This window comes from Zingiber officinale, chromosome 4B (genome assembly GCF_018446385.1).
Source record: "Zingiber officinale cultivar Zhangliang chromosome 4B, Zo_v1.1, whole genome shotgun sequence".
Taxonomy (NCBI): Eukaryota; Viridiplantae; Streptophyta; class Magnoliopsida; order Zingiberales; family Zingiberaceae; genus Zingiber; species Zingiber officinale.
In genome coordinates this window covers 59,689,248-59,711,001 of record NC_055993.1, presented here as the reverse complement: position 1 = coordinate 59,711,001, position 21,754 = coordinate 59,689,248, and the positions used below count along the sequence as shown (strand labels likewise).

Here is a 21,754-nt window from a genome sequence, read left to right as displayed (position 1 = left end):
CAACTCTTGGTAACTCCCATGAGGTGATATCCCACTTAGTCCAAATTAGACTCATCTAACACATGAACCAAATTAAGTCCAACTCAATTAGCCTAATTTGGATTACTCTTAATCCAATTTGGTTCATCACATGAACCTAATCCTTTAGGTTCATCAAATGAACCTAATCCCCATCCAATTGCCCATTGTGTGTGACCCTATAGGTTCTTATAACATTGGCAATGCTTCTAAACCCATTTAGAAGCATAAGTAATGAGCGGTATCTCGCAACACATCAATACTACCCAAGTTATAAGAATGTTGAGATCCAACATCACCTTGTGACTACTAATTGTGACTCTTCACAATATATGACAAGTGTCCTTCTATCCTTGACATCTAGATTGATCAATGTGAGGCATAGATCGTGTTATCCTCTAATCAATCTAAATCTTGATTCCCAAGTAAACTCACTCAATAAAATGAGCTCAACATCTCATATTGACTCATTTGGGCATGACCATGCACTTAGTGGTCTCACTCTATCAAGAATATCGATGTCACTCCCGTCATATAGGAGGGATAAATCCCATCTACATCACTCACATCCCTCCGCATAATTTGTTACATACCCAGTAATCGCCTTTATAGTCCACCCAGTTACGGGTGACGTTTGACAAAGCCAAAGTATGCAACTCATTATGTAGAGAACCATGGTGACTTCATGTCCAAGCACTAATAGTCATACTAATAGCCACATGAGAAAGTATATGACACTCATATAACGATCCATGATACTTTCTCATGGCGGGTCATTCAGTATACATTCTCCAATGCATACCCATGTGTCAACTTGATATCTCCATATACCTGACTTGTGAGAGCAATTCATCGAGTTGACCTACATGCTAGTCTTGTCGCATTAACATTGTCCGTGAATGCCAACACTTGACTAGGAATGATTAAGAGTAATGTTCCCTATATCATCTCACTATCGATTCAACTAACCGATTGATATAGGTAAGAACCTTCTACTCAAGGATGCTATTATACTTAGTTATTTGGCACCAATACAAGTAAGCATAATAACCATAAATAAATGTCTTTATATATATAAGAATATGATACAACGAGTCCATACAACAATCATGAAATGATTGGCTCTAGGGCTCTAACTAACACCAAGGCCATGACCGGTTTGCATCCTTGTCGTCAAGATGTTGTGGTAGCGAGATTGAGATGAACATGTAATGTGGTTGGGAAGTTAGTTCCATCTGATTTGGACGGATAAGAAAATGAGTTAAATTTGATCAACGATAAATTTAAAATCCATGTGTCCATACCTTTTTCCCCTCTGAAGTAAACGGGAGAAAGTGGTTGGATTCTTGAGGAATCAATCGTTTATATGACTGGCGCTTCGATGCAAATGTAGCATTAGGCTATTTATTGTAGATATGTGAGCTCTCTGAAAACTCACTTCCACATGCTATTGTTTTATGGACCATACACATTTGCTTCAAAGGAACTAGATACAAAAATTCCAATTTAAAGGAAAAGTCAAAGATTTCCTAGCCAAAGAGAAATTTGATATTTAACAAATAACTGTGCTACGTGAGCTTCAAAATAAAAGTGATATGAAATATTTGCTCTGTTAAACACAAGATAAAGAGGTCAACAAAAGTTCTTTTTTCTAAGTTAAAAAAATAGAACTATAAGGGCAATTATTGACTCATTATCTTTATGAAGATTTGAGAGATTTTATAAATGAGAAACTTTTTTTTTCCTAAACTTACAATTTAATGTACCACTAACCTAGTTTTCTTTAAAATATATAGGATAAAAAAAACACTCTTGTCTATTCTACCTCTATATATATATCTGATCCCACCCAATTTTCAAACTTTATTAAACAATTAGCATTATAATGCAATAGAATTGTGTGCTATATTTCTCCACTGAACTTATTTCAATAAAAAACAGCACATCACACTTCTCAACTAAATTGCTCTGGACCTCCTCCCCCTTCTTTCAGACTTTAACTGCACTGACACCTCCCTCGTTCTCAATCTCACCTGATGTCCACTTTCCTTCCTTCTCCTCCCTTTGGAACTGCGTCCCACAGGACACAAAGTTTTTCTTATACGTTCCTTTCTCCTCTCCCCAGTCAACCTCCTCCTCCTTGTTCGTCGATCTTCTGAGGAATCGTAGTCGCTGGAACTGAAGCTTTCTTCCATGTTTGAGAATTGGTATCGATACACACGTTTGGTGTTCTTTAGTTTGTGCCAGAGAAAGCTAGCCATCTCCTTGAGTGCTGTGCAGTACGAAGCACAGGCGACCCATGTCATCTTGCACAGGCTTCTACAGAGGCACTGGATCATTCCCACTTTAAAGAGAAGGTAGATAAAGAGCAGAGCTGAAGAGAGTGAAAAATCAAGTAAAGCATTACGGTAAATATGGTTATAGGTTTTCGATCTGTATGAAAATGTTTCTTACTTATGCAGGCTAAAACAGATACCATCAATAGCCTTAGCAAACTGGAGATACATAAATGCTTAATGAAGCAGATTATGTCCCATGTTCCTGAACAAACTCCTCTGCAAAATAATAATAATAATAATAATAATAATCAACATAAAGAGTTGCAGATAATGAATATTGCTGTGCAAGCCCCCATATTGCTAAAAATTGTCATAACTTTGATAAAAATAACAATAAAACAATTGCTTTTTTCCCCAGGAAAAAGAGAATAAAGAAATTCTTACTCGCATGAGGTACCATATATGGTCTTAAAAGGGGCGACAAAAGCATTTCCAAGTGCTGCCCCAACACCATTTGCTGCTTTGCTTAAGGCAGATCCCATTGACCACCTTGTAAACGAAACATCTACCTCTTGCTCGATCAATAGAAACGCGAAAACCTGATCATGACCAAGAAAACATAATACAGCTGAGCTGAATTAAGTAATTGCAGAAGAGAAAAAGAGAGACTTTGTTTTTTTTGACAATTAAATAACGTAAAATCATATTTCTCATGTCTCACGATTTATATTATCACACAGACTAATATATTTATATCGATTACTAATATATAAATTTCAGAAACCAAGTGGATTTACTGATCATCAAAATCATATGCTGTGCATAGGAAATTTCGGAAAAAGTGAGTTGAACTGCAGAAATATTTAAAATACCAAATACAATAAACAAACAAAGGGAACAAACAAAAAAAAAAAGACAAAGGCAAAGGCAAAGGCAAAGGCAAAGCATATAAATCACAAGGTATAATAGTAAAAAAAAGAACCACATGTATAGACAAGAAAAAAGTCCATGGAGTGATACTTTGTTTTATCTTGTCGAATACTTATTCTTGTCCTGAAATGAAGGTAGTTAAAAAGAAAAGGAATAATTGTGAGAAGGGATGGATTCTTGCGAGGGAAGTGGAAGAAGACGGTTCCCATTCCATTTTGTTGCAGCGGAAGTGTTTCTCTAAATCATAAGGATCGACGGTTGACGCTGCATGGATAGTTTTATGTTATTGGGCTTTTTTCCTTCCTGCTCCTATTGCATAACTCACAGTCTGAACTCAATGGAATTGAAATAGGCCGACTGGGTCAAGCACGACAAAGTCTCAATCAACCGAAATTCAATAAACATGCATATCAAATAAAAATAGAATTCCATGGAATTCAAAGTTATTTTTTAGTTTATTATTAAAATTTTAATTATAAGAGCTTGAGTTGTCATTGATCTTTAAGCACATATGCAGCACGTCAGTACAAGGAAGCAGAAGTGTAAGATATGCGATTTTATTTTTAGGGTTATCGTGGAATAACCTTATGAAAATTTTAGGAAATTATAGAAATTTTTCTGGATTTTTCCGGAGGTCGTATGACTGGTTTTGCGGGGATAGGAGTGGGGGTCTGTTAAGATATGTGCGAGTGAGAGTTTAATTGAGGAGGTAATTAGGGTTTATTTCCCTTAACACTAACCCTAAGCTCCTTATTAAAAGGGCTTCATTCCTTACCCGTGCCCTAAAAACTCGACCCGACTCACTTTCTTTCCTGCCTCTTCCTCTCTCTCGCGAACTCCCCGACGTCGATGCCTACCTCAGTGATCGCCGGTTCTTCCCTTTCCTCTCTCGGTGTCGCCGGCGAGGAGCAAATCTTGGAGTGTGGAAGGAAAAGGTTAGCTATATCTCAACCCTACTTCTTTCCGAACTTCTTCTCCCTTTTCTGATCTTGGCGAACAGCGGCGACAGATCCTTGATCTGTGGATTTCGCCGGCTGTTGGAAGGGAATCGAGGATATCGACATTGGATTTGGCCGGCGTCAACGAATTGGTGAAATAACGACCACTGTCTCCTTCCCCTGTTCGTCTGCAAGCACAGATCGTGCCCTAGCCGTGATTTGTGGAGGTAAGCGGTTGATTCCGATTGTGGATTCGAGCTTTTGGATGCTCTTCTTCTAGTGTTGATTCAAGTGATCTTGATGAGGAACAATACCTGTGTTTAGGGTCCGACCTCCACATGCTCTATCGGTTCATCTTCTTCTTTGGTTCTGTGGTTACCTCCGGTGATTGAAGGGTGCAGAGGTAAGGAGAGAAACTTTTATTACTAGATTATGGTGGTGAACATATCTTTGAATCCTTACTATCTTGCTGTTCTTGATCCGATTAGTGAGGTTAACGTGGGTAGGTTTCTGTTGGTAGGGATTAGATGTGCTGTTAACTTCTTGTTTTTGTCTCATGATCGACCCTTAGCTGCTTTGGGTCCTGTGTGATACTGGAAGCTGTATCAAAGGGCAGAAGCAACAAGAATTGGTTGGTTGGGTGTTAGAAGTTTTGAGTGTTCTGTGGTTTAATGGAATTTTTGTGAATTGTGTGCATCGAGAGCAGTTAACAGTGAGCTGAGGTTTTGCTGTAATCAGAGGATTGCAAACGTAGATGTATCTAAACCCGAAATGGATTTCCATGAGGTTTAGGTTCACTTCTTGTTAAGTGGTAAAGAAAGGATTAGGGATAATTGAGGATCTAATGGAAATTTAATTTAGCTTAACCAGTGGAAAGGGGTAGTAATCACTGTTAGCTAAATACTTTAAGTTGGTTATTTATTTTTGGTGTACGCATATATATAGTGATATAAAATTTTATATGTGATTCAGGACCTTGATTGACGACGTGCTAGCGTGACGTGGGGTGGTCCTATTGATACGAGATATCTGGAGGGGGGTATTTCTTGTTGGGTTTTTCGGGCCGCGAAAACCGCTTTTCGCGTCGCGGAAACCCCGAATCACCCAAAGCCGTAGATCCGTGCAAGGAAAAACCGAATGAAATACAAGTACGAGTTTCAAAAACTTTAGATCTACTCCTAGATCTATGTGTTGAGAGATTTTACCTTTGAAGCGTGCCCTCGCAAAATTCCCGCTCGTCCAAAACGCCAGATCTCGAGAGTATCAAGATAGATACCCCTCTAGAAGTATCCACACGAACACGTAGGTGGAGAAAACCACACAAAAGGTGTGCTAGCACCTATGTATGGTTCGGCCAAGTTGAGGAGGAGAGGGAGAGCTTGAGAGGAAGAAGGAAGAAGATCCACACTTGAATGAAAAATGAATTCCCATTCAAAACCAAAAGTGGTCGGCCACTTCCCATAGTGTAACTCCCCATTAAATGCAATTAATGTGAAGTTATTAAGAAAATGACTTTGTAACTTCCATGAGGTGGCACCCATGATGATGTGGAGTAACATCATTGGTCCACTTCAATGCCAACTCACCAATGAGGTGGCATAAAGTCAAGTCTAACTTGACTTTTAATCTTCCTCTCAAGTCAAGTCAAACTTGACCAAATCTCTTCCATGGTTGATCGAATCCAACCATTTGATTCAAGCCAACTTAATATAATGAATCTAATTCATTTAATTAAATTGATTCAATGAGTCAAAATCGAAATTAGATTCATTGAACACATGAATCAACTTGAGTCGAACTCAAGTTAGCCCAATTTGGATTACTCTTAATCCAATTTGATTCATCAAATGAATCTAATCCTCTTGGTTCATCATATGAACCTAATCTCCATCTAATTGTCCTAAGTGTGTGACCCTATAGGTTCTTGTAACGTTGGCAATGCCCTAAACCCATTTAGGAGCATAAGTAATGAGCGGTATCTAGCAACACATCATTACTACCCAAGTTACAAGAATATTGAGATCTGACATCACCTTGTGACTACTAATTGTGACTCCTCACAATATATGACAAGTGTCCTTCTATCCTAGACATCTAGATTGATTATTATGAGGCATAGACCGTGTCATCCTCTAATCAATCTAAATCTTGAACTCCAAGTAGACACACTAAATCAAATGAGCTCAATATCCTATATTGACTCATTTGGGCATGGCCATGCACTTCGTGGTCTCACTCTATCAAGAATACCGATGTCACTCCCGTCATATAGGAGGGAAAGATCCCATCTACATCACTCACATCCCTCCGCATAATTTGTTACATACCCAGTAATCGCCTTTATAGTCCACCCAGTTACGGGTGACGTTTAACGAAACTAAAGTACATAACTCCTTATGTAGGGATCTATGGTGACTTCAGGTCTAAGGACTAGTAGTCATACTAATAGCCACATGAGAAAGTATATGACACTCATATAACGAACCATGATACTTTCTCATGGCGGGTCATTCAGTATACATTCTCTAATGTATACCCATGTGTCAACTTGATATCTCTATATCCATGACTTGTGAGATCAAGTCATCGAGTTGACCTACATGCTAGTCTTATTGCATTAACATTGTCCCTGAATGTTAATACTCGACTAGGAATGATTTAGAGTAGTGTTCCCTATATCATCTCACTATCGGTTCAACTAACCGATTGATATAGGTGAGAACCATCTACTCAAGGACATTATTATACTTAGTTTATTTGGCACTAATACAAGTAAGTATAACAACCAAAATCCAAATGCCTTTATTAATATACAAGAATATGATACAATGAGTCCATACAATCATCAAATGATTGGCTCTAGGGCTCTAACTAACAATCTCCCACTAGCACTAGTGCCAATCAGTATAGGCTCTAAGGCCTAATGACCTAGTGTGACCATCATGCTTTCTCTGTGCCAAAGCCTTGGTCAAGGGAGCCTCTATAGGTACTCTGCAAATCTTCACATCTCCTCTATCGATAATCTCTCGAATGAGATGGAAGCGCCATAGTATGTGCTGGTGTGAGCGAGGTTCCTTCGCCTGTGCTATAGCTCCATTGTTGTCACAATAGAGCTCAACTGGGTCAGCGATGCTAGGAACCACCCCAAGTTCAGTGATGAACTTGCGGATCCAAACTGCCTCCTTTGTTGCCTCTGATGCAGCAATATACTCGACTTCTGTTGTAGAATCAGCTACTGCATCCTGCTTCGAACTCTTCCAGTTGACAGTACCACCATTAATGTAAAATACGAACCCCGACTGCGATCTATAGTCATCCTGGTCGGTCTGGAAGCTAGCATCACTGTAACCCTTTATAGCTAGCTCATCATTGCCTCCATATATTAAGAAATATTCTTTAGTCCTTCTTAAGTACTTAAGAATATTCTTGACCGCTATCCAGTGACTTTCACCTGGATCTTACTGGTATCTGCTCGTCATACTCAAAGCATACGAGACATAAGGTCGAGTCCATAACATGGCATACATGATCGATCATATGGCTGAGGCATAAGGGATCTGATCCATGCGGTCTCTCTCCTCTCTAGAAGAGGGACCTTGAGTCTTCGAAAGACTCACGCCATGTGACATTGGCAGAAATCCCTTCTTGGAGTTCTGCATGGCAAACTGAAGGAGTACCTTGTCAATATATGTACTCTGACTTAGGCCAAGCAATCTCTTAGATCTATCCCTATAGATCTGTATCCCTAGAATGCGGGATGCCTCACCTAAGTCCTTCATTGAGAAGCAACTCCCTAGCCAGGTCTTGACAGACTGAAGTATAGGGATGTCCTTCCCAATGAGTAATATGTCATCCACATACAATATGAGGAAGACAACTATATCCCCTACAACCTTCTTGTAGACACAAGGCTCATCTTCGTTCTTGATGAAACCAAACTATTTGATTGCATCATCGAATCGAAGATTCCAACTCCGAGAAGCTTGCTTTAGTCCATAAATGGACCTATGCAGCTTGCATACTCTGCTAGTATGCTGTGGATCTACAAAACCCTCAGGTTGTGTCATGTACACATCCTCGAGCAGGTTTCCATTTAGAAACGTGGTTTTGACATCCATCTGCCATATCTCATAGTCATGGTAGGCTACAATAGCAAACATGATCCGAATGGACTTAAACATCGCTACTGGAGAAAAGGTTTCATCATAGTCAATACCATGAATCTGTTTGAAACCTTTAGCTACTAAGCGACCCTTATAAATAAGTCCATCCATATCAGTCTTTCTCTTAAAGACCCACTTACACCCAATGGGTTTTACCCCTTCAGGTGGATCAACCAAAGTCCATACTTGGTTGGTGTACATGGATTCCATTTTGGATCTCATGGCCTCTAGCCATTTCTCGGAATCTGGTCTCATCACAGCTTCCTGATAGGTGGTAGGCTCATCCTCTATGAGCATAACGTCATCATGGTCAAACAAGAGAAATGAGTATCTCTCAGGCTGACGACGTACCCTATCAGACCTGCGAAGAGGTATGTCTACTTGAACCGGTTGTTGTTCCTCAACTCCTTGTGGAACAACATCATCCACAAAACTTTATGGTTCCAGTTCAATTTCCATCGAGGCATCAGTGCTATTGTTTGCATCTTAAACTTATTCAAGATCGAACGCGCTCCCACTAGTCTTTCTAGAAACAAAGTCCCTTTCTAGAAAGACCCCAGTCTTTGCCACAACTACCTTGTGTTGAATGGGAATGTAGAAGTAATATCCCTTAGTTTCCTTGGGATATCCGATGAAATAACACTTGTCGGATTTGGGTCCTATTTGTCTGAGACTTGACGTCGTACGTAAGGCTCACAGCCCAAATCCTCATGAAAGACACCTGGGCATCTCTCCCAGTCCATATCCTATATGGTGTCTTTATCACGGCCTTGGATGGAACTCGGTTGAGAATGAAAGCTGCCGTGTCTAGAGCATATCCCCATTATTGAATCTGATCGAAGTACCTTAATACTCTTGCCAAGCTGGTTCTGTACTTCATTATTGAATTCTTTGAACTTTTCAAAGGATTCAGATTTATGCGTCATCAAATACACATAACCATATCTACTGAAGTCATCAGTAAATGTGATGAAGTACCTATAACCGCCTCTAGCAGCGACATTGAAAGGGCCACATACATCACTATGTATGAGTCCTAACAAATCAGTCGCTCTCTCGCTGTGCCCACTAAAGGGAGTCTTGGTCATCTTACCTCGTAGGCATGACTCGCATATCTTATATGATTCAAAATCAAATGAGTCCAGCAAACCATCCTTATGGAGCTGGGATAAGCGCTTGTCATTTATATGACCTAAGCAACAGTGCCAGAGATAAGTTTGGTTCAGGTCATTTGACTTGAACTTCTTGGTATTTATGTTATAAATAGGGCTCTCAAGATCTAGAATGTAGAGTCCGTTTATCAGAGGTGCACTACAATAGAACATATCGTTTAAATAAACGGAACAACATTTGTTCTTTATTGTAAACGAGAAACCTTTCTTGTCTAAAAAAGAAATTGATACAATGTTCTTAGTCAAAGCAGGCACATAACAACATTCATCTAATTCTAATACAAGCCCATAGGACAGAGATAGAAAATAAGTCCCTACAAAGAATAAAGAAGACCGTGCTCCATTGCCTACCGTAGGTCCACCTCGCCTTTATCAATGCCCGCTATTTCTCGCACATCAAGACAAATGTGAGAAGCACATCCAAGATCTAATACCCATGATGTAGAAATAGATAGATTGACTTCTATAACATATATACAGTGAAGTCTCACTTGCTTCTTCTTAAGATCCTCCAAGTATACCTTGCAATTCCTCTTCCAGTGCCCGGGGAGCAGGTAGCATCCTTGGCGACCCTCCTTTCGGCTTAGTGCCTTGCCTTGCCCTTGGCTTGGGACTTTCTTCCCTTGGGCTTGCCCTTGCCCTTATGTTTCGAACCATCGAACAGTGTTGGGCTTAGCCTTCTTAAGGTTTAGCTCAGAGTTCTCAACATATTGAGCACTGGCAGTGACTTGTCAATCTCGCTCATATTGTAGTTTAGAACGAATTGATTGTAGCTATCCGGCAAGGATTGCAAGATCGGGTCACCAACTCTTGGCCAAGAGGGAACCCCAACCTTTGTAGGTTCTCTATGTACCCAATCATTATGAGTACATATGGGCCTACGGGAGCCATCTTGCACTGAAACAGTGCCTTTGAGATCTCAAATCTCTCATGCCTCGCTTGACCTTGATACAGCTTGACGAAGATGTTCAACCATATCGTAGCGCCCATTAACTCGTGTTGCTTCAAGCTCGTAGTTCATGGTCATGAGCATTAGACATGACACATAATGCGTCATCTTGATGCTTCTTGTAAGCATCTTTGTCACGTGGGGCATTGGCAAGAGGAGCCTCGGAATGGGCTTACAGTTTACGTTCCTGAGTGAGAACTATTCTCAGGTTCCTATACCCGTCCAGGAAGTTTGCTCCGTTGAGCTTGTCCTTCTCAATGACAGATCGCAGGGAGAAGGTGTTCGTATTTGACGTCATGGTTATCTATAACAGAATAAAAGCAGAAATAAATATCATATTCTTTTAAAATCATTTAATTAGGCCTTTAATTAAATGATGCTCCCACTGAATTCTATAATTCTTATGGGACAAGATCCACATCATACTAACTCTTGAGTTAGCTTTGGCTAATACGCCCAAGGCTTAGTATGATCGGTAGGTAACGATTACCAATTACATCTCTATGCAACTCTTGTTTATAAAATTAATATCCGCATTTATATTAAAACTCGAGTTAGCTTTGGCTAATACGCCCGAGAGTTAATATAGATGTGATTTTGACCTATCTTTTCCAACCGTTGGAAGAATGCCTATAGTTAACTCGATCTAACCGAGCAACTAGGAATACTCAATCTAATTGAGTTTGTATTTACCCATGCATTGATAGGCGGGACCAAGATTGTCCCTCCGTACCCTACCAAGATAATATGTATTGCTCTGCTTTGGTAGATTCAACAATACATGTGATCGAGGTAGTGATAGGTATCACGGCACAGTTAGGCATTTAGAGTTGGTTCGATCGAGATCTAATCTAATCGAAATGGATGCATCTTGTGCGCGACTTAGATCTAATCTAATCGCAAGGGTGCATCATGTGCACGACTTAGATCTAATCTAATCGTAAGGCACTAATTAATTAATTACTTATTAGACATGCATCATATACATAAGCAATTAACTAATTAATCTATTTGTGATTTAGTCATGGCCCCACTATGATCTTCTCAAGCCAATGAGAAGATCGAATGGTCAACCTAGGGTCAACAGCTTCTCCAAGCTCCTCCCTTTGACCACCTTGTGTTGCTCGTGCCCGCCTCGGAACTCCGTCTCGTGTGGACCCTCCACCGCTCCAATTTGTACATTACAATTTGAAACTCGAGTTACATTCGAGTCTAACTAATTTACAACAAGAATATAAGAGAAGGCACGACGCGCAGGTCGCGAATATAATACAACACTCGCAAACACATAACGGCACGCATGCCGTATTATGAATTACAACACAATTCAATCACATTGGGTTTTTAGGCCATGAATATCACAAAATTTAATATATAATTCAAAATTATATATTTTTCATAATTTTCTGTAATTTTAAAAATATTTTTTACAATTTTTACGAGTAAAATTTCCCGGCGGACCCGTTTAGCGGTATCGGGCGCAATCGCGGAACGGATCCCCTTGCGGGGCCAGGGGCATCGCCCCTACCCACGATCTAGCCATCGCGAGGGTTCCTTTGCGATCTAACAGCGCCTAATCCCGCTGTCCCAAAACGATTTGGGCCGAGACATTGCCGTTTCGGAAAAATCTTCCCGGCGGGTTCGTTTTTAGCGATTTCGGGTGCAATCGCGGAGCAAATCCCCTTGCGGGGTTAGGGGCAGTACCCCTACCCATGATCTAACCATCGCGAGTTGCTCCTAAGTGATCTAATGGCACCCAAGCCCGCTGTCCCAAAAAATTTTGGGGCGAAACGAAGCCGTTTTGGAAAAATCTTTCCGGTAGTCGAAGCCTACAAGCGACTAAACACTTGTGCTTCTATTACTCGAGAAAAATACTCATAAAAACCCAAAAATCATAATTTTACAGAAAATTACAGAAACTTTAGTTTTCATAAAACCAAAAAACAAACTCGTACTCGCCTTGCACGTGGCTCTGATACCACTGTTGGGTTTTTCGGGCCGCGAAAACCGCTTTTCGCATCGCGGAAACCCCGAATCACCCAAAGTCGTAGATCCGTGCAAGGAAAAATCGAATGAAATACAAGTACGAGTTTCAAAAACTTTAGATCTACTCCTAGATCTATGTGTTGAGAGCTTTTACCTTTGAAGCGTGCCCTCGCAAAATTCTCGCTCGTCCAAAACGCCGGATCTCGAGAGTATCAAGATAGATACCCCTCTAGAAGTATCCACACGAACACATAGGTGGAGAAAACCACACAAAAGGTATGCTAGCACCTATGTTTGGTTAGGCCAAGTTGAGGAGGAGAGGGAGAGCTTGAGAGGAAGAAGGAAGAAGATCCACACTTGAATGAAAAATGAATTCCCATTCAAAACCAAAAGTGGTCGGCCACTTCCCATAGTGTAACTCCCCATTAAATGCAATTAATGTGAAGTTATTAAGAAAATTGCTTTGTAACTTCCAAGAGGTGGCACCCATGATGATGTGGAGTAACATCATTGGTCCACTTCAATGCCAACTCACCAATGAGGTGGCATAAAGTCAAGTCTAACTTGACTTTTAATTTTCCTCTCAAGTGAAGTCAAACTTGACCAAATCTCTTCCATGGTTGATCGAATCCAACCATTTGATTCAAGTCAACTTAATATAATGAATCTAATTCATTTAATTAAATTGATTCAATGAGTCAAAATCTAAATTAGACTCATTGAACACATGAATCAACTTGAGTCGAACTCAAGTTAGCCCAATTTGGATTACTCTTAATCCAATTTGATTCATCAAATGAATCTAATCCTCTTGGTTCATCATATGAACCTAATCTCCATCTAATTGTCCTAAGTGTGTGACCCTATAGGTTCTTATAACGTTGGCAATGCCCTAAACCCATTTAGGAGCATAAGTAATGAGCGGTATCTAGCAACACATCATTATTGCCCAAGTTACAAGAATATCGAGATTCGACATCACCTTGTGACTACTAATTGTGACTCCTCACAATATATGACAAGTGTCCTTCTATCCTAGACATCTAGATTGATTATTATGAGGCATAAACCGTGTCATCCTCTAATCAATCTAAATCTTGAACTCCAAGTAGACACACTAAATCAAATGAGCTCAATATCCTATATTGACTCATTTGGGCATGGCCATGCACTTCGTGGTCTCACTCTATCAAGAATACCGATGTCACTCCCGTCATATAGGAGGGATAGATCCCATCTACATCACTCACATCCCTCCGCATAATTTGTTATATACCCAGTAATCGCCTTTATAGTCCACCCAGTTACGGGTGACGTTTGACGAAACTAAAGTACATAACTCCTTATGTAGGGATCTATGGTGGCTTTAGGTCTAAGGACTAGTAGTCTTACTAATAGCCACATGAGAAAGTATATGACACTCATATAACGATCCATGATACTTTCTCATGGCGGGTCATTCAGTATACATTCTCTAATGTATACCCATGTGTCAACTTGATATCTCTATATCCATGACTTGTGAGATCAAGTCATCGAGTTGACCTACATGCTAGTCTTATTGCATTAACATTGTCCCTGAATGTTAATACTTGACTAGGAATGATTAAGAGTAGTGTTCCCTATATCATCTTACTATCGATTCAACTAACCGATTGATATAGGTGAGAACCATCTACTCAAGGACATTATTATACTTAGTTTATTTGGCACCAATACAAGTAAGTATAATAACCAAAATCCAAATGCCTTTATTAATATACAAGAATATGATACAATGAGTCCATACAATCATCAAATGATTGGCTCTAGGGCTCTAACTAACATTTCTTCCTTATCCCCTATTTAGTTCTTTGAACTATAAAGCATGGTTATTTTCGGATGCTTAGGTTGCATTACCTTAAATCTGTATATTGATTTTATTCCTGCTTGTCTCTTTCTACTTGATCTTTGATATGATCTAGTTTAACCCAATACAGTCTCACCTTTGATATCGGAACTCTGTGCATGTGCATATGTAGAGTTGGTGTTATAAAGTTATCTGGTTGGTGTGATTAGCGTATTTACCATGCATATTGATGTTGAGTGTACATGTGACGGGTATGGGGTATTGGGCTTGTGTAGGTTGTTGACCATGTTGTGTGTTGGAGTATGTATATACGTTTGTGGTGGTTATTGGGGGTTTTGGGGTACACGATGGATGATGGTATCTATATTGTGACTATTCACATCATGTCATCATTCATTGCATACTGATGACTAATGCCTCCCTTGTGGTGAGGGGGTCGTCAATTGTTTATAGCTGTCTATTCAGCCACTTTTGGAGAGTGGTAGATAGGAGTGGAGCTAGTCCTGTCACGCTTGCTCAGCCATTCAGTGATTATACTCTGTCAGCCTCGACCACTCTCGAGTAGTAGGTCTTGAGGGTACAGTAGTCAGAGGGCTTGAGTTGTGAGTGGTCAGGGACCCTTAGCTGTGTAGTTATATAACTACTTAGCTGACCGTTCGCTTCGGCCGCCTATAGCGGAGCTTGTACTGGAGGCTAGTACGGTTTGTCACAAACCCAAGCCTCTCGGCCATACAGGGGTCGTGGTGTCTAGAGAGGTTGCGGGGGTGACCATGGAGCATGCATGCACTTTTGCATAGGATGCACGGTGCATCTGGGGAGATATTCTCGCATACATGCCTAGTAGATATTAGTTGCATGTGATTGTGTGCTGTTGCATTTGTTTGCGCTATGTATGTTGCATTTGGGTGTCATACTACATACATGTCATCTATTTTACATGTATATGCAGCCGTATCTATATTTGTACAGGTGTCTCGAGTAGATCTGTTGCTAGTCCAGTGAGTTCCCTGATTTTGGTATCATGGTATTGATTCTAGTCTAGTATGTGCATCTACTGTGTCAGGTATGTTTATGTATAGTCATTGTATTAGATATGGCTAGATGTGTTATGTTTAGATAGCATGATTCTATTCTTATGATGGAGACTGTATCCCTTGATTCTTATGTTGTTGTACCTACCATGCTTTATTCTGTTCTTACCTGCTGAGTTCTTTGTACTCACCACCCCGTCTATACTGTTATATTTTCAGGTAGTAGGTAGATGACATGGAGTTTCTTGGAGTGTGCTGCCAGCCGGTCCCACTTTCCGCGTTACATCCGAGGCTTCTTATCGGTTTTTAGTCTTTTACTATTAGCATTTTATGCTTCGTGGATTTGATGTTGTCATATCATACTATGTCTTGATACGTGTATTGTGGACTTATACCTGTGGTGTGTTTTTGTGGACTTTTCGATTTTTGTGGGTTCATATTCGTTTTCCGCTGTGCTTTTGATATAGCCGTGTGAGCTACATATTCAACTGCGTGGTTGTGGTTATTTTTATGCATATATATCCCAGCCGCATGTGGCTGACGTATTTTTGCATGTATGAGAGTTTCAGATTGTCACCGGTACAGGGGAGGTGCTGCCGAAATTTTTCGGGAGGTACTTCCCCAAGGCGTGACAAGAAGTACAGTGGATAATATGTCAAGAGGGAAAATTGTTGTCCAAAAGCATTACTTTAAGTCTCCTTTGTTGGAATTTTGGTGGAACTAGAATAACGAAATAAGAATGTAGGAGAGACTTTGTAACAAAGTATAAGGATGGAAGAAAGACTTAATGAAAATAAATGTTTACTACTACATGTTTTATCATCATACAAGGTCTCTATTTATACACAAAGATTCATGCTTTTACATTCTTCTACAATTACATCACATCATTAAACATAAGACAATTATATTTTATTTTTTTCTATACTAATGACTCTTGTCATATAGAGTTTCATTGAACTTAGTACGATAATTGAACTTTGCTAGTTGATGAAAAATCATATGAAGTCAAATTGATTTTGACAACTTCCTTGTATAGTTGATGAAGTCAAGTTGTTCTTGGCATTGTTTTTGCATTTGAAAAAGTCAATTTATCTTTGGAATAAGTTTATATGCCAACATCTGTCCCCCTTAAACTTGTTCTTTTTTGAACTCTCAACAAATTCCTTAGGTATTGGAAGGTTTTTTTCTTTTAGAGGCTTTGTCAATATATCAGCTACTTGATCACCACTACAAGAAAATAGATTTACAATGATGAAAAATGTCATCATTAAATATTCAAAACTCGTCATCAAATAATTATAATGAAGGAAATTTGTACGTCATGGACCTTTCTTACTGCTCTCTTAGGTAAAGGTAATTAATGACAGTAAAGACATTCCATCATTATTATTGTAATATTTTTAGTGATGGGGTTATACCGTCATTAAAATTAATTTTAATGACAAAAAAAAAGTTTCATTATACTACCATTTACTTCTCATTAAATACTATTTTAATGACATTATATCTTCTCATTATATCATCATTTATCCCTCACTTAAAATTAATCTAATAATAAAACTATCCCTCATTAAATCATTAATTACCCTCATTAAAAAATATTTTTAATCATGATGAAATTTAAAATTGTAAGGACCCACGAGCCAAATTAAGGGGTTTATTTACAGAAGTGTCTAACGTCACACAAGTGTTAATTAAATGATTAATTTATAGAATATTCTATAATTTTTAGAAATTTTTGGAACTTATACAATATATTTTAAAGGATGGAATTGTTAGGTAGATGAAAATATATAAAGGGAACAAATTGAGCTTAGATATCTAAAGTAAGCCAAGATAACTTGCTAATAAAAAAACCCCGTCCACTGTAGCCTTAATCACGCGAACCACACCGAATCATGCCATCTCCACTCGCGATCGTTGTTTCTCTCGGCGCTGTCGCTCCACCAAATCAGCGGAGCACCTCACCGACAACTGAGCTCTCCGCCAGGCTCTGAGTTCCGGCCAGGCGCCACCTCGCGCAGATAGTTCTCAAGGGGCAGTGCGCCTGGACATGGGTTTCTACCGCCACCACACTACGGCGCTATCATCGCGCGAGGATTCGTAGAGGCAACACTGGAAAAGGGAAAAGCAAGGAAAGGCAAGTACTTACCCTTATGATTTGGCGAGATCCGTAAGGTATGGGGTAGGAATGTAGACGTTGTGAAAGGATCATCTATGGGTGTGAATCAGCGGTATGGTTCTTGACTGGTTTTCTCCCTGTAGATTGGTGCTCGGATTGATGTCCTGTTGATGTTTTCATTTGAATCGCAGCGCTTCCGGATTTTTTTTGCTAGTATATTCAGTTTTGCTGGAGTCGTTTTCCTCGGAATGTTCTTTCTCGTGGCTTTCTGGTTTATGAATGGGCTGCAATCGGGTGTGGAAGCGAATTTTTCTGGGTTGACGAGGTTTCAAGTTTCAGCGTAACACATGTTTGTATAAATGCATCACTAAGATGTCAACTGGTGGATTGAGTTATGTTTCAAGTTTTCTTGCAAATTTTTAGTTCGGTTTGAAGTCCTGTGAGATTCTTGATTCGATTGGGCTTGGTGACGAAGTTTTAAACACGGTTCTGTGATGGTTTTGACTACATGTAATGGTGTCTGATTCATCTCTCTGTTGCATGGCTCGGGTTGCTTGAATTGTTGATAGTCTGGAGTCTTGGATTTTGGACGACGATATTTTTGTGGTTTTGGAATCACCGATCAAGTTCGAAATTTGGAGTCAAATTGATGTCACTGTGTGTGCTTGTGTATGGTTGTATTTGTTGTTATGCTTCTCATTTAGTTGCAGATTTTGGGAATTAATTGAGAGGTCTGTAACGTGAGTCGTTTGTAGTTCTGTTGACTTTGGCCAGTTCATGTTTGGTGCAGTGTGTTCTGAATTAAGTTTTTGTTGATTTCGATCATGGTTTCTTACTCAAGTCAGTTGTGAGTTTATGTATAGATTCCGTTTTGTTGTGGATTTCCAAGGTTTTAGGCAAGGGTTTTTAGTGCACGTTTGGTGATTTCTTGGACTTACTATACGTTTGAGTTCTGTGATGATTTTCAGTTGTCAAGCAATAATCGATTGTAGTAGTTATTGCTCGAGTTTTATAAATTGCTGGGAAATTTGCACGGATTTAATTGAATATCATTGGTCTTGTGTGGTGCTTAGTTGAGAATGTTCTGTTTTGGGGAAGGATAAGGGGTGTGATTCCTTTGTATTGTTCTTGGTTTATCTCGAAATTTTCCTTAGAGATATGGAATTGGGTTGGGTCATTTCGGGCGTTTGATCGAAGCCATTTCATCTTTGCTACAGATTCTGCCTTATTGAAATGTTGCAGATTTCTTTTCCTTCAGACATATAGTAAGCTAGGGATTTGTTTTGTGATGGAGTTCGATATCCAGTTGCGGTTTTGGCGTTTGAGATTGCAATCGTTGCTGTGTTGTCTTTATTGGCTTGGTTTTTTGATTGTTTATTATAAAAGAATAGTTGACTGATTTAGTTTTGGAGGGTTGAAAAACCCTCACGATGAAGTGAGGTTTTTGTGTGAAGCAATAGGATTTAAGTTCTTATATGCTCTTGTTATTGAAATAGTTTTGAAACTGTTACAAGATATTATGAATACAGTTTGATTTGCTATTTTTAGCTATTTGCCTATGGAATAATGTTAATGTGAGTTGGTTATGATGCTTTAGTGGTTGTCCGAATTCTGGATAAATATAGAGTGTGATGTGTCGATTTTGAGTTGTTCTTATATGGTTCCGATAACTTTGAAATTCTGAATTTGGATGGATTTGGTTGCTTCTAATTATATTATGTTGCAGTAGGGCAAGTTTCCCTGTTAGTTTATAATATCTGTGAACTATTCTATAGTTTTTATTATGCAAAGATGAATTTTGTTTTAGTAGCTCGTCTACCTATGCATGTATTTGGATCTGATAGGATTTTTGTGAATTTAACTGTTTAATGAATGAATGAACTATACAACTGTTATGAGGATGGATATGAAAGAATTGACTGGAAGATGCTATGAAATGAATGGCTGGAATTTATTAAAATATAGTATCTATGTAGCTAGAAGGATGAATATGAGCATATGTGGTAGCAGTACGGGGTGGGTGACCCGGGATGAGCTCCGGGGAGGGCCCATCCAAACTTGACTGGTAATTTATTGTTAGCTTCGGCAATATAACTGAATGCATGTTCTCTAGTAGGAACGCCTCTAGGTTCATGGGACTGTTGACTGGCTCTAAATGTGGTTACCGGATATGTGACATATTCACCTTATTAGCTACATAGGATCATCGTTGCATGTTATATCTTTCATATATCATACTTGGGCTATGTTATGGTTTCTTTTAAAGGCTTCTAGTTGCTATTTCTATTACATTATGGATATCTTCATATTCATATTGGTTTGTACTTGCTGGGTCATAGACTCACCCCATTTACGTTACAGGTGAGGACGTCTACTAGGAAGATGCGGACGGAGTAGGCGAGGAGGCGAGATGGACGCACGACACTGTCCAGACGTATAGGAGTGCAAAGTATACTCGTTCCATTGTGAGAGGTTCTTCATTAGTATAGGGAGAGCTTTGAGAATTCATTGTTACTCTTGTTAAACTCCGATTAGGATGATATCATTTACATTGGATAAGATAAATCATTATGATGGTGTTGCACTACGGTTATCTACATAGCAGAGGTCGAGAGGGTTGCAAAAAAAAAAAAAAAACTTGAGGGTTGAACACAGGATGTTTCAAAAATAATTTTAATATCAATTTTCCATAGATGGCATTACTAATAAACACAATTGCTGTTAACAAAAAATTTCATATAAGCATGAGTTCCAAATATATAAAATTGTAATTTGTTTCAAAATATGAGTTCCTTAGAGTACAAAAATATTTGAGGACTATAAATGGTGATGACTTGATAGTAGCTTCAAATTATCATGTACTATATAGTTTCATAATTGATTCATGCTTGAATTCTTCTTTGGAGCACGACATTCGATTAAGACAGCCTATTAATTTCCATCAGGGCGTCATCTATAAAATATAAATAGAAAAATCAATTAAAATAAAGATATAGTAGAACAATTAAATGTCCAAATCTAAAAATAGAAGTATTAAATAATAATTACAACATTAGTCATCTAAAAATGATGTCATCTGTTAATCAACACTAGTCATCCAAAAATACATCACAAGTATTAATCTCACATTCACCATACATTGTAGGTGCATCTGAAGTTGGTTGGTTTTCATTCTTGATTTTGGCTAATCTACTTTCAATTCCATCCATATGACTCTTAAGGTTACTATTTTCTTCTTCCTTCTCATTAAGCTTATCCTCAAGATCTTTTATATAAGCAGCTTGTGAACAATTAGTGTCACGCCCCGGTGGAGTCCCTATACGAAGAAATTTCGGCAGCACCTCCCCTGTACGGCGGACAATCTGAAACTTTTCTACATGCACAATATACATCAGCCACATGCGGCTGGAATATACACACAACCACGCAGTTATATGTAAAGCAGCCCACTCGACTGTACTAAAATCGAAAAACAACGAAAAATAACCGATACTAAATACAAACCAAAACCCAAAACTGCTAGCCGGCTAGGCTTACACAACCAACAACCAATACAAAATACCACATAACAACATCAACACTCCAGAAACAAAATCGGAGTACAGAGCTAAACAAACTGATACATAAACAAACAAAACATAAGTGAAACCGTTAAGTCTTCTGATGTGATGTGGGGACCAGCAGACAGGATACTCCAAGCGACATCATAACAACCTGATACCTGAAAAAGATAGTGTCCACGGGGTGAGTTCAACAACTCAGCGAATACCAGTTGACATGAATAGTAAGATATAACAGACAGTAATAACTATGGAGTACTGTCTCATAGACAAAAGCTGGTAATACAGAACAGAAAGGGCTGAAGAGAACTATACTCACCAGGGTCTCCTATCAGAATAGTTAGGTCGTCAGACCGAGAATGTCATAAATCCTGTATGCATGTCAAACATATGCATTCATACAAATGCAGCATATAAGTGCAACAATCACAATCAGTAAATGCATATGATCCCAATGACATGGTCACCCCTGACGCCAGTCAGTCATCCCACACACAATGGTGAAACCGAGTGGGTAGGGCTGTGACAACCGTGCACTCTGCCGTCACTGCTCCTGATGAGTGACCGAGTGGACGGGATGCTGTCGGAGTACACACATACTCCTACCCCAAATCATAAATGGGGGAGCTCAATGCTCTCATCTCCCGGTACACGATGACGGGGAGGAAATCTTTGTCGGCTACCACGCTGCGTCACATTACCCATGAGCGGACCAACGTAGCCAAACAGAGTTCAACCGCCTGCCGGCTACCAC

General features: G+C 39.3%; 1 protein-coding gene and 1 long non-coding RNA gene across 2 annotated transcripts; one reads left to right on the top strand and one right to left on the bottom strand.

Moving 5' to 3' along the window:
• Positions 1-1,937: 1,937 nt before the first annotated feature.
• LOC121977564 lies at positions 1,938-3,038 on the bottom strand. The gene is made up of 3 exons (XM_042530065.1): positions 2,742-3,038; positions 2,473-2,573; positions 1,938-2,392 (listed from the first exon to the last, which is right to left on the bottom strand). Exons 1-3 carry the CDS (start codon positions 2,837-2,839, stop codon positions 1,977-1,979), a joined length of 615 nt encoding a protein of 204 aa, XP_042385999.1. The 5' UTR covers positions 2,840-3,038; the 3' UTR covers positions 1,938-1,976.
• A 979-nt stretch (positions 3,039-4,017) lies between these two features.
• LOC121977563 lies at positions 4,018-16,124 on the top strand. Its single transcript, XR_006110933.1, has 4 exons — positions 4,018-4,162; positions 4,237-4,392; positions 4,490-4,568; positions 15,535-16,124. It is a non-coding gene; the product is annotated as an uncharacterized LOC121977563 (long non-coding RNA).
• The last annotated feature ends 5,630 nt before the right edge of the window (positions 16,125-21,754 follow it).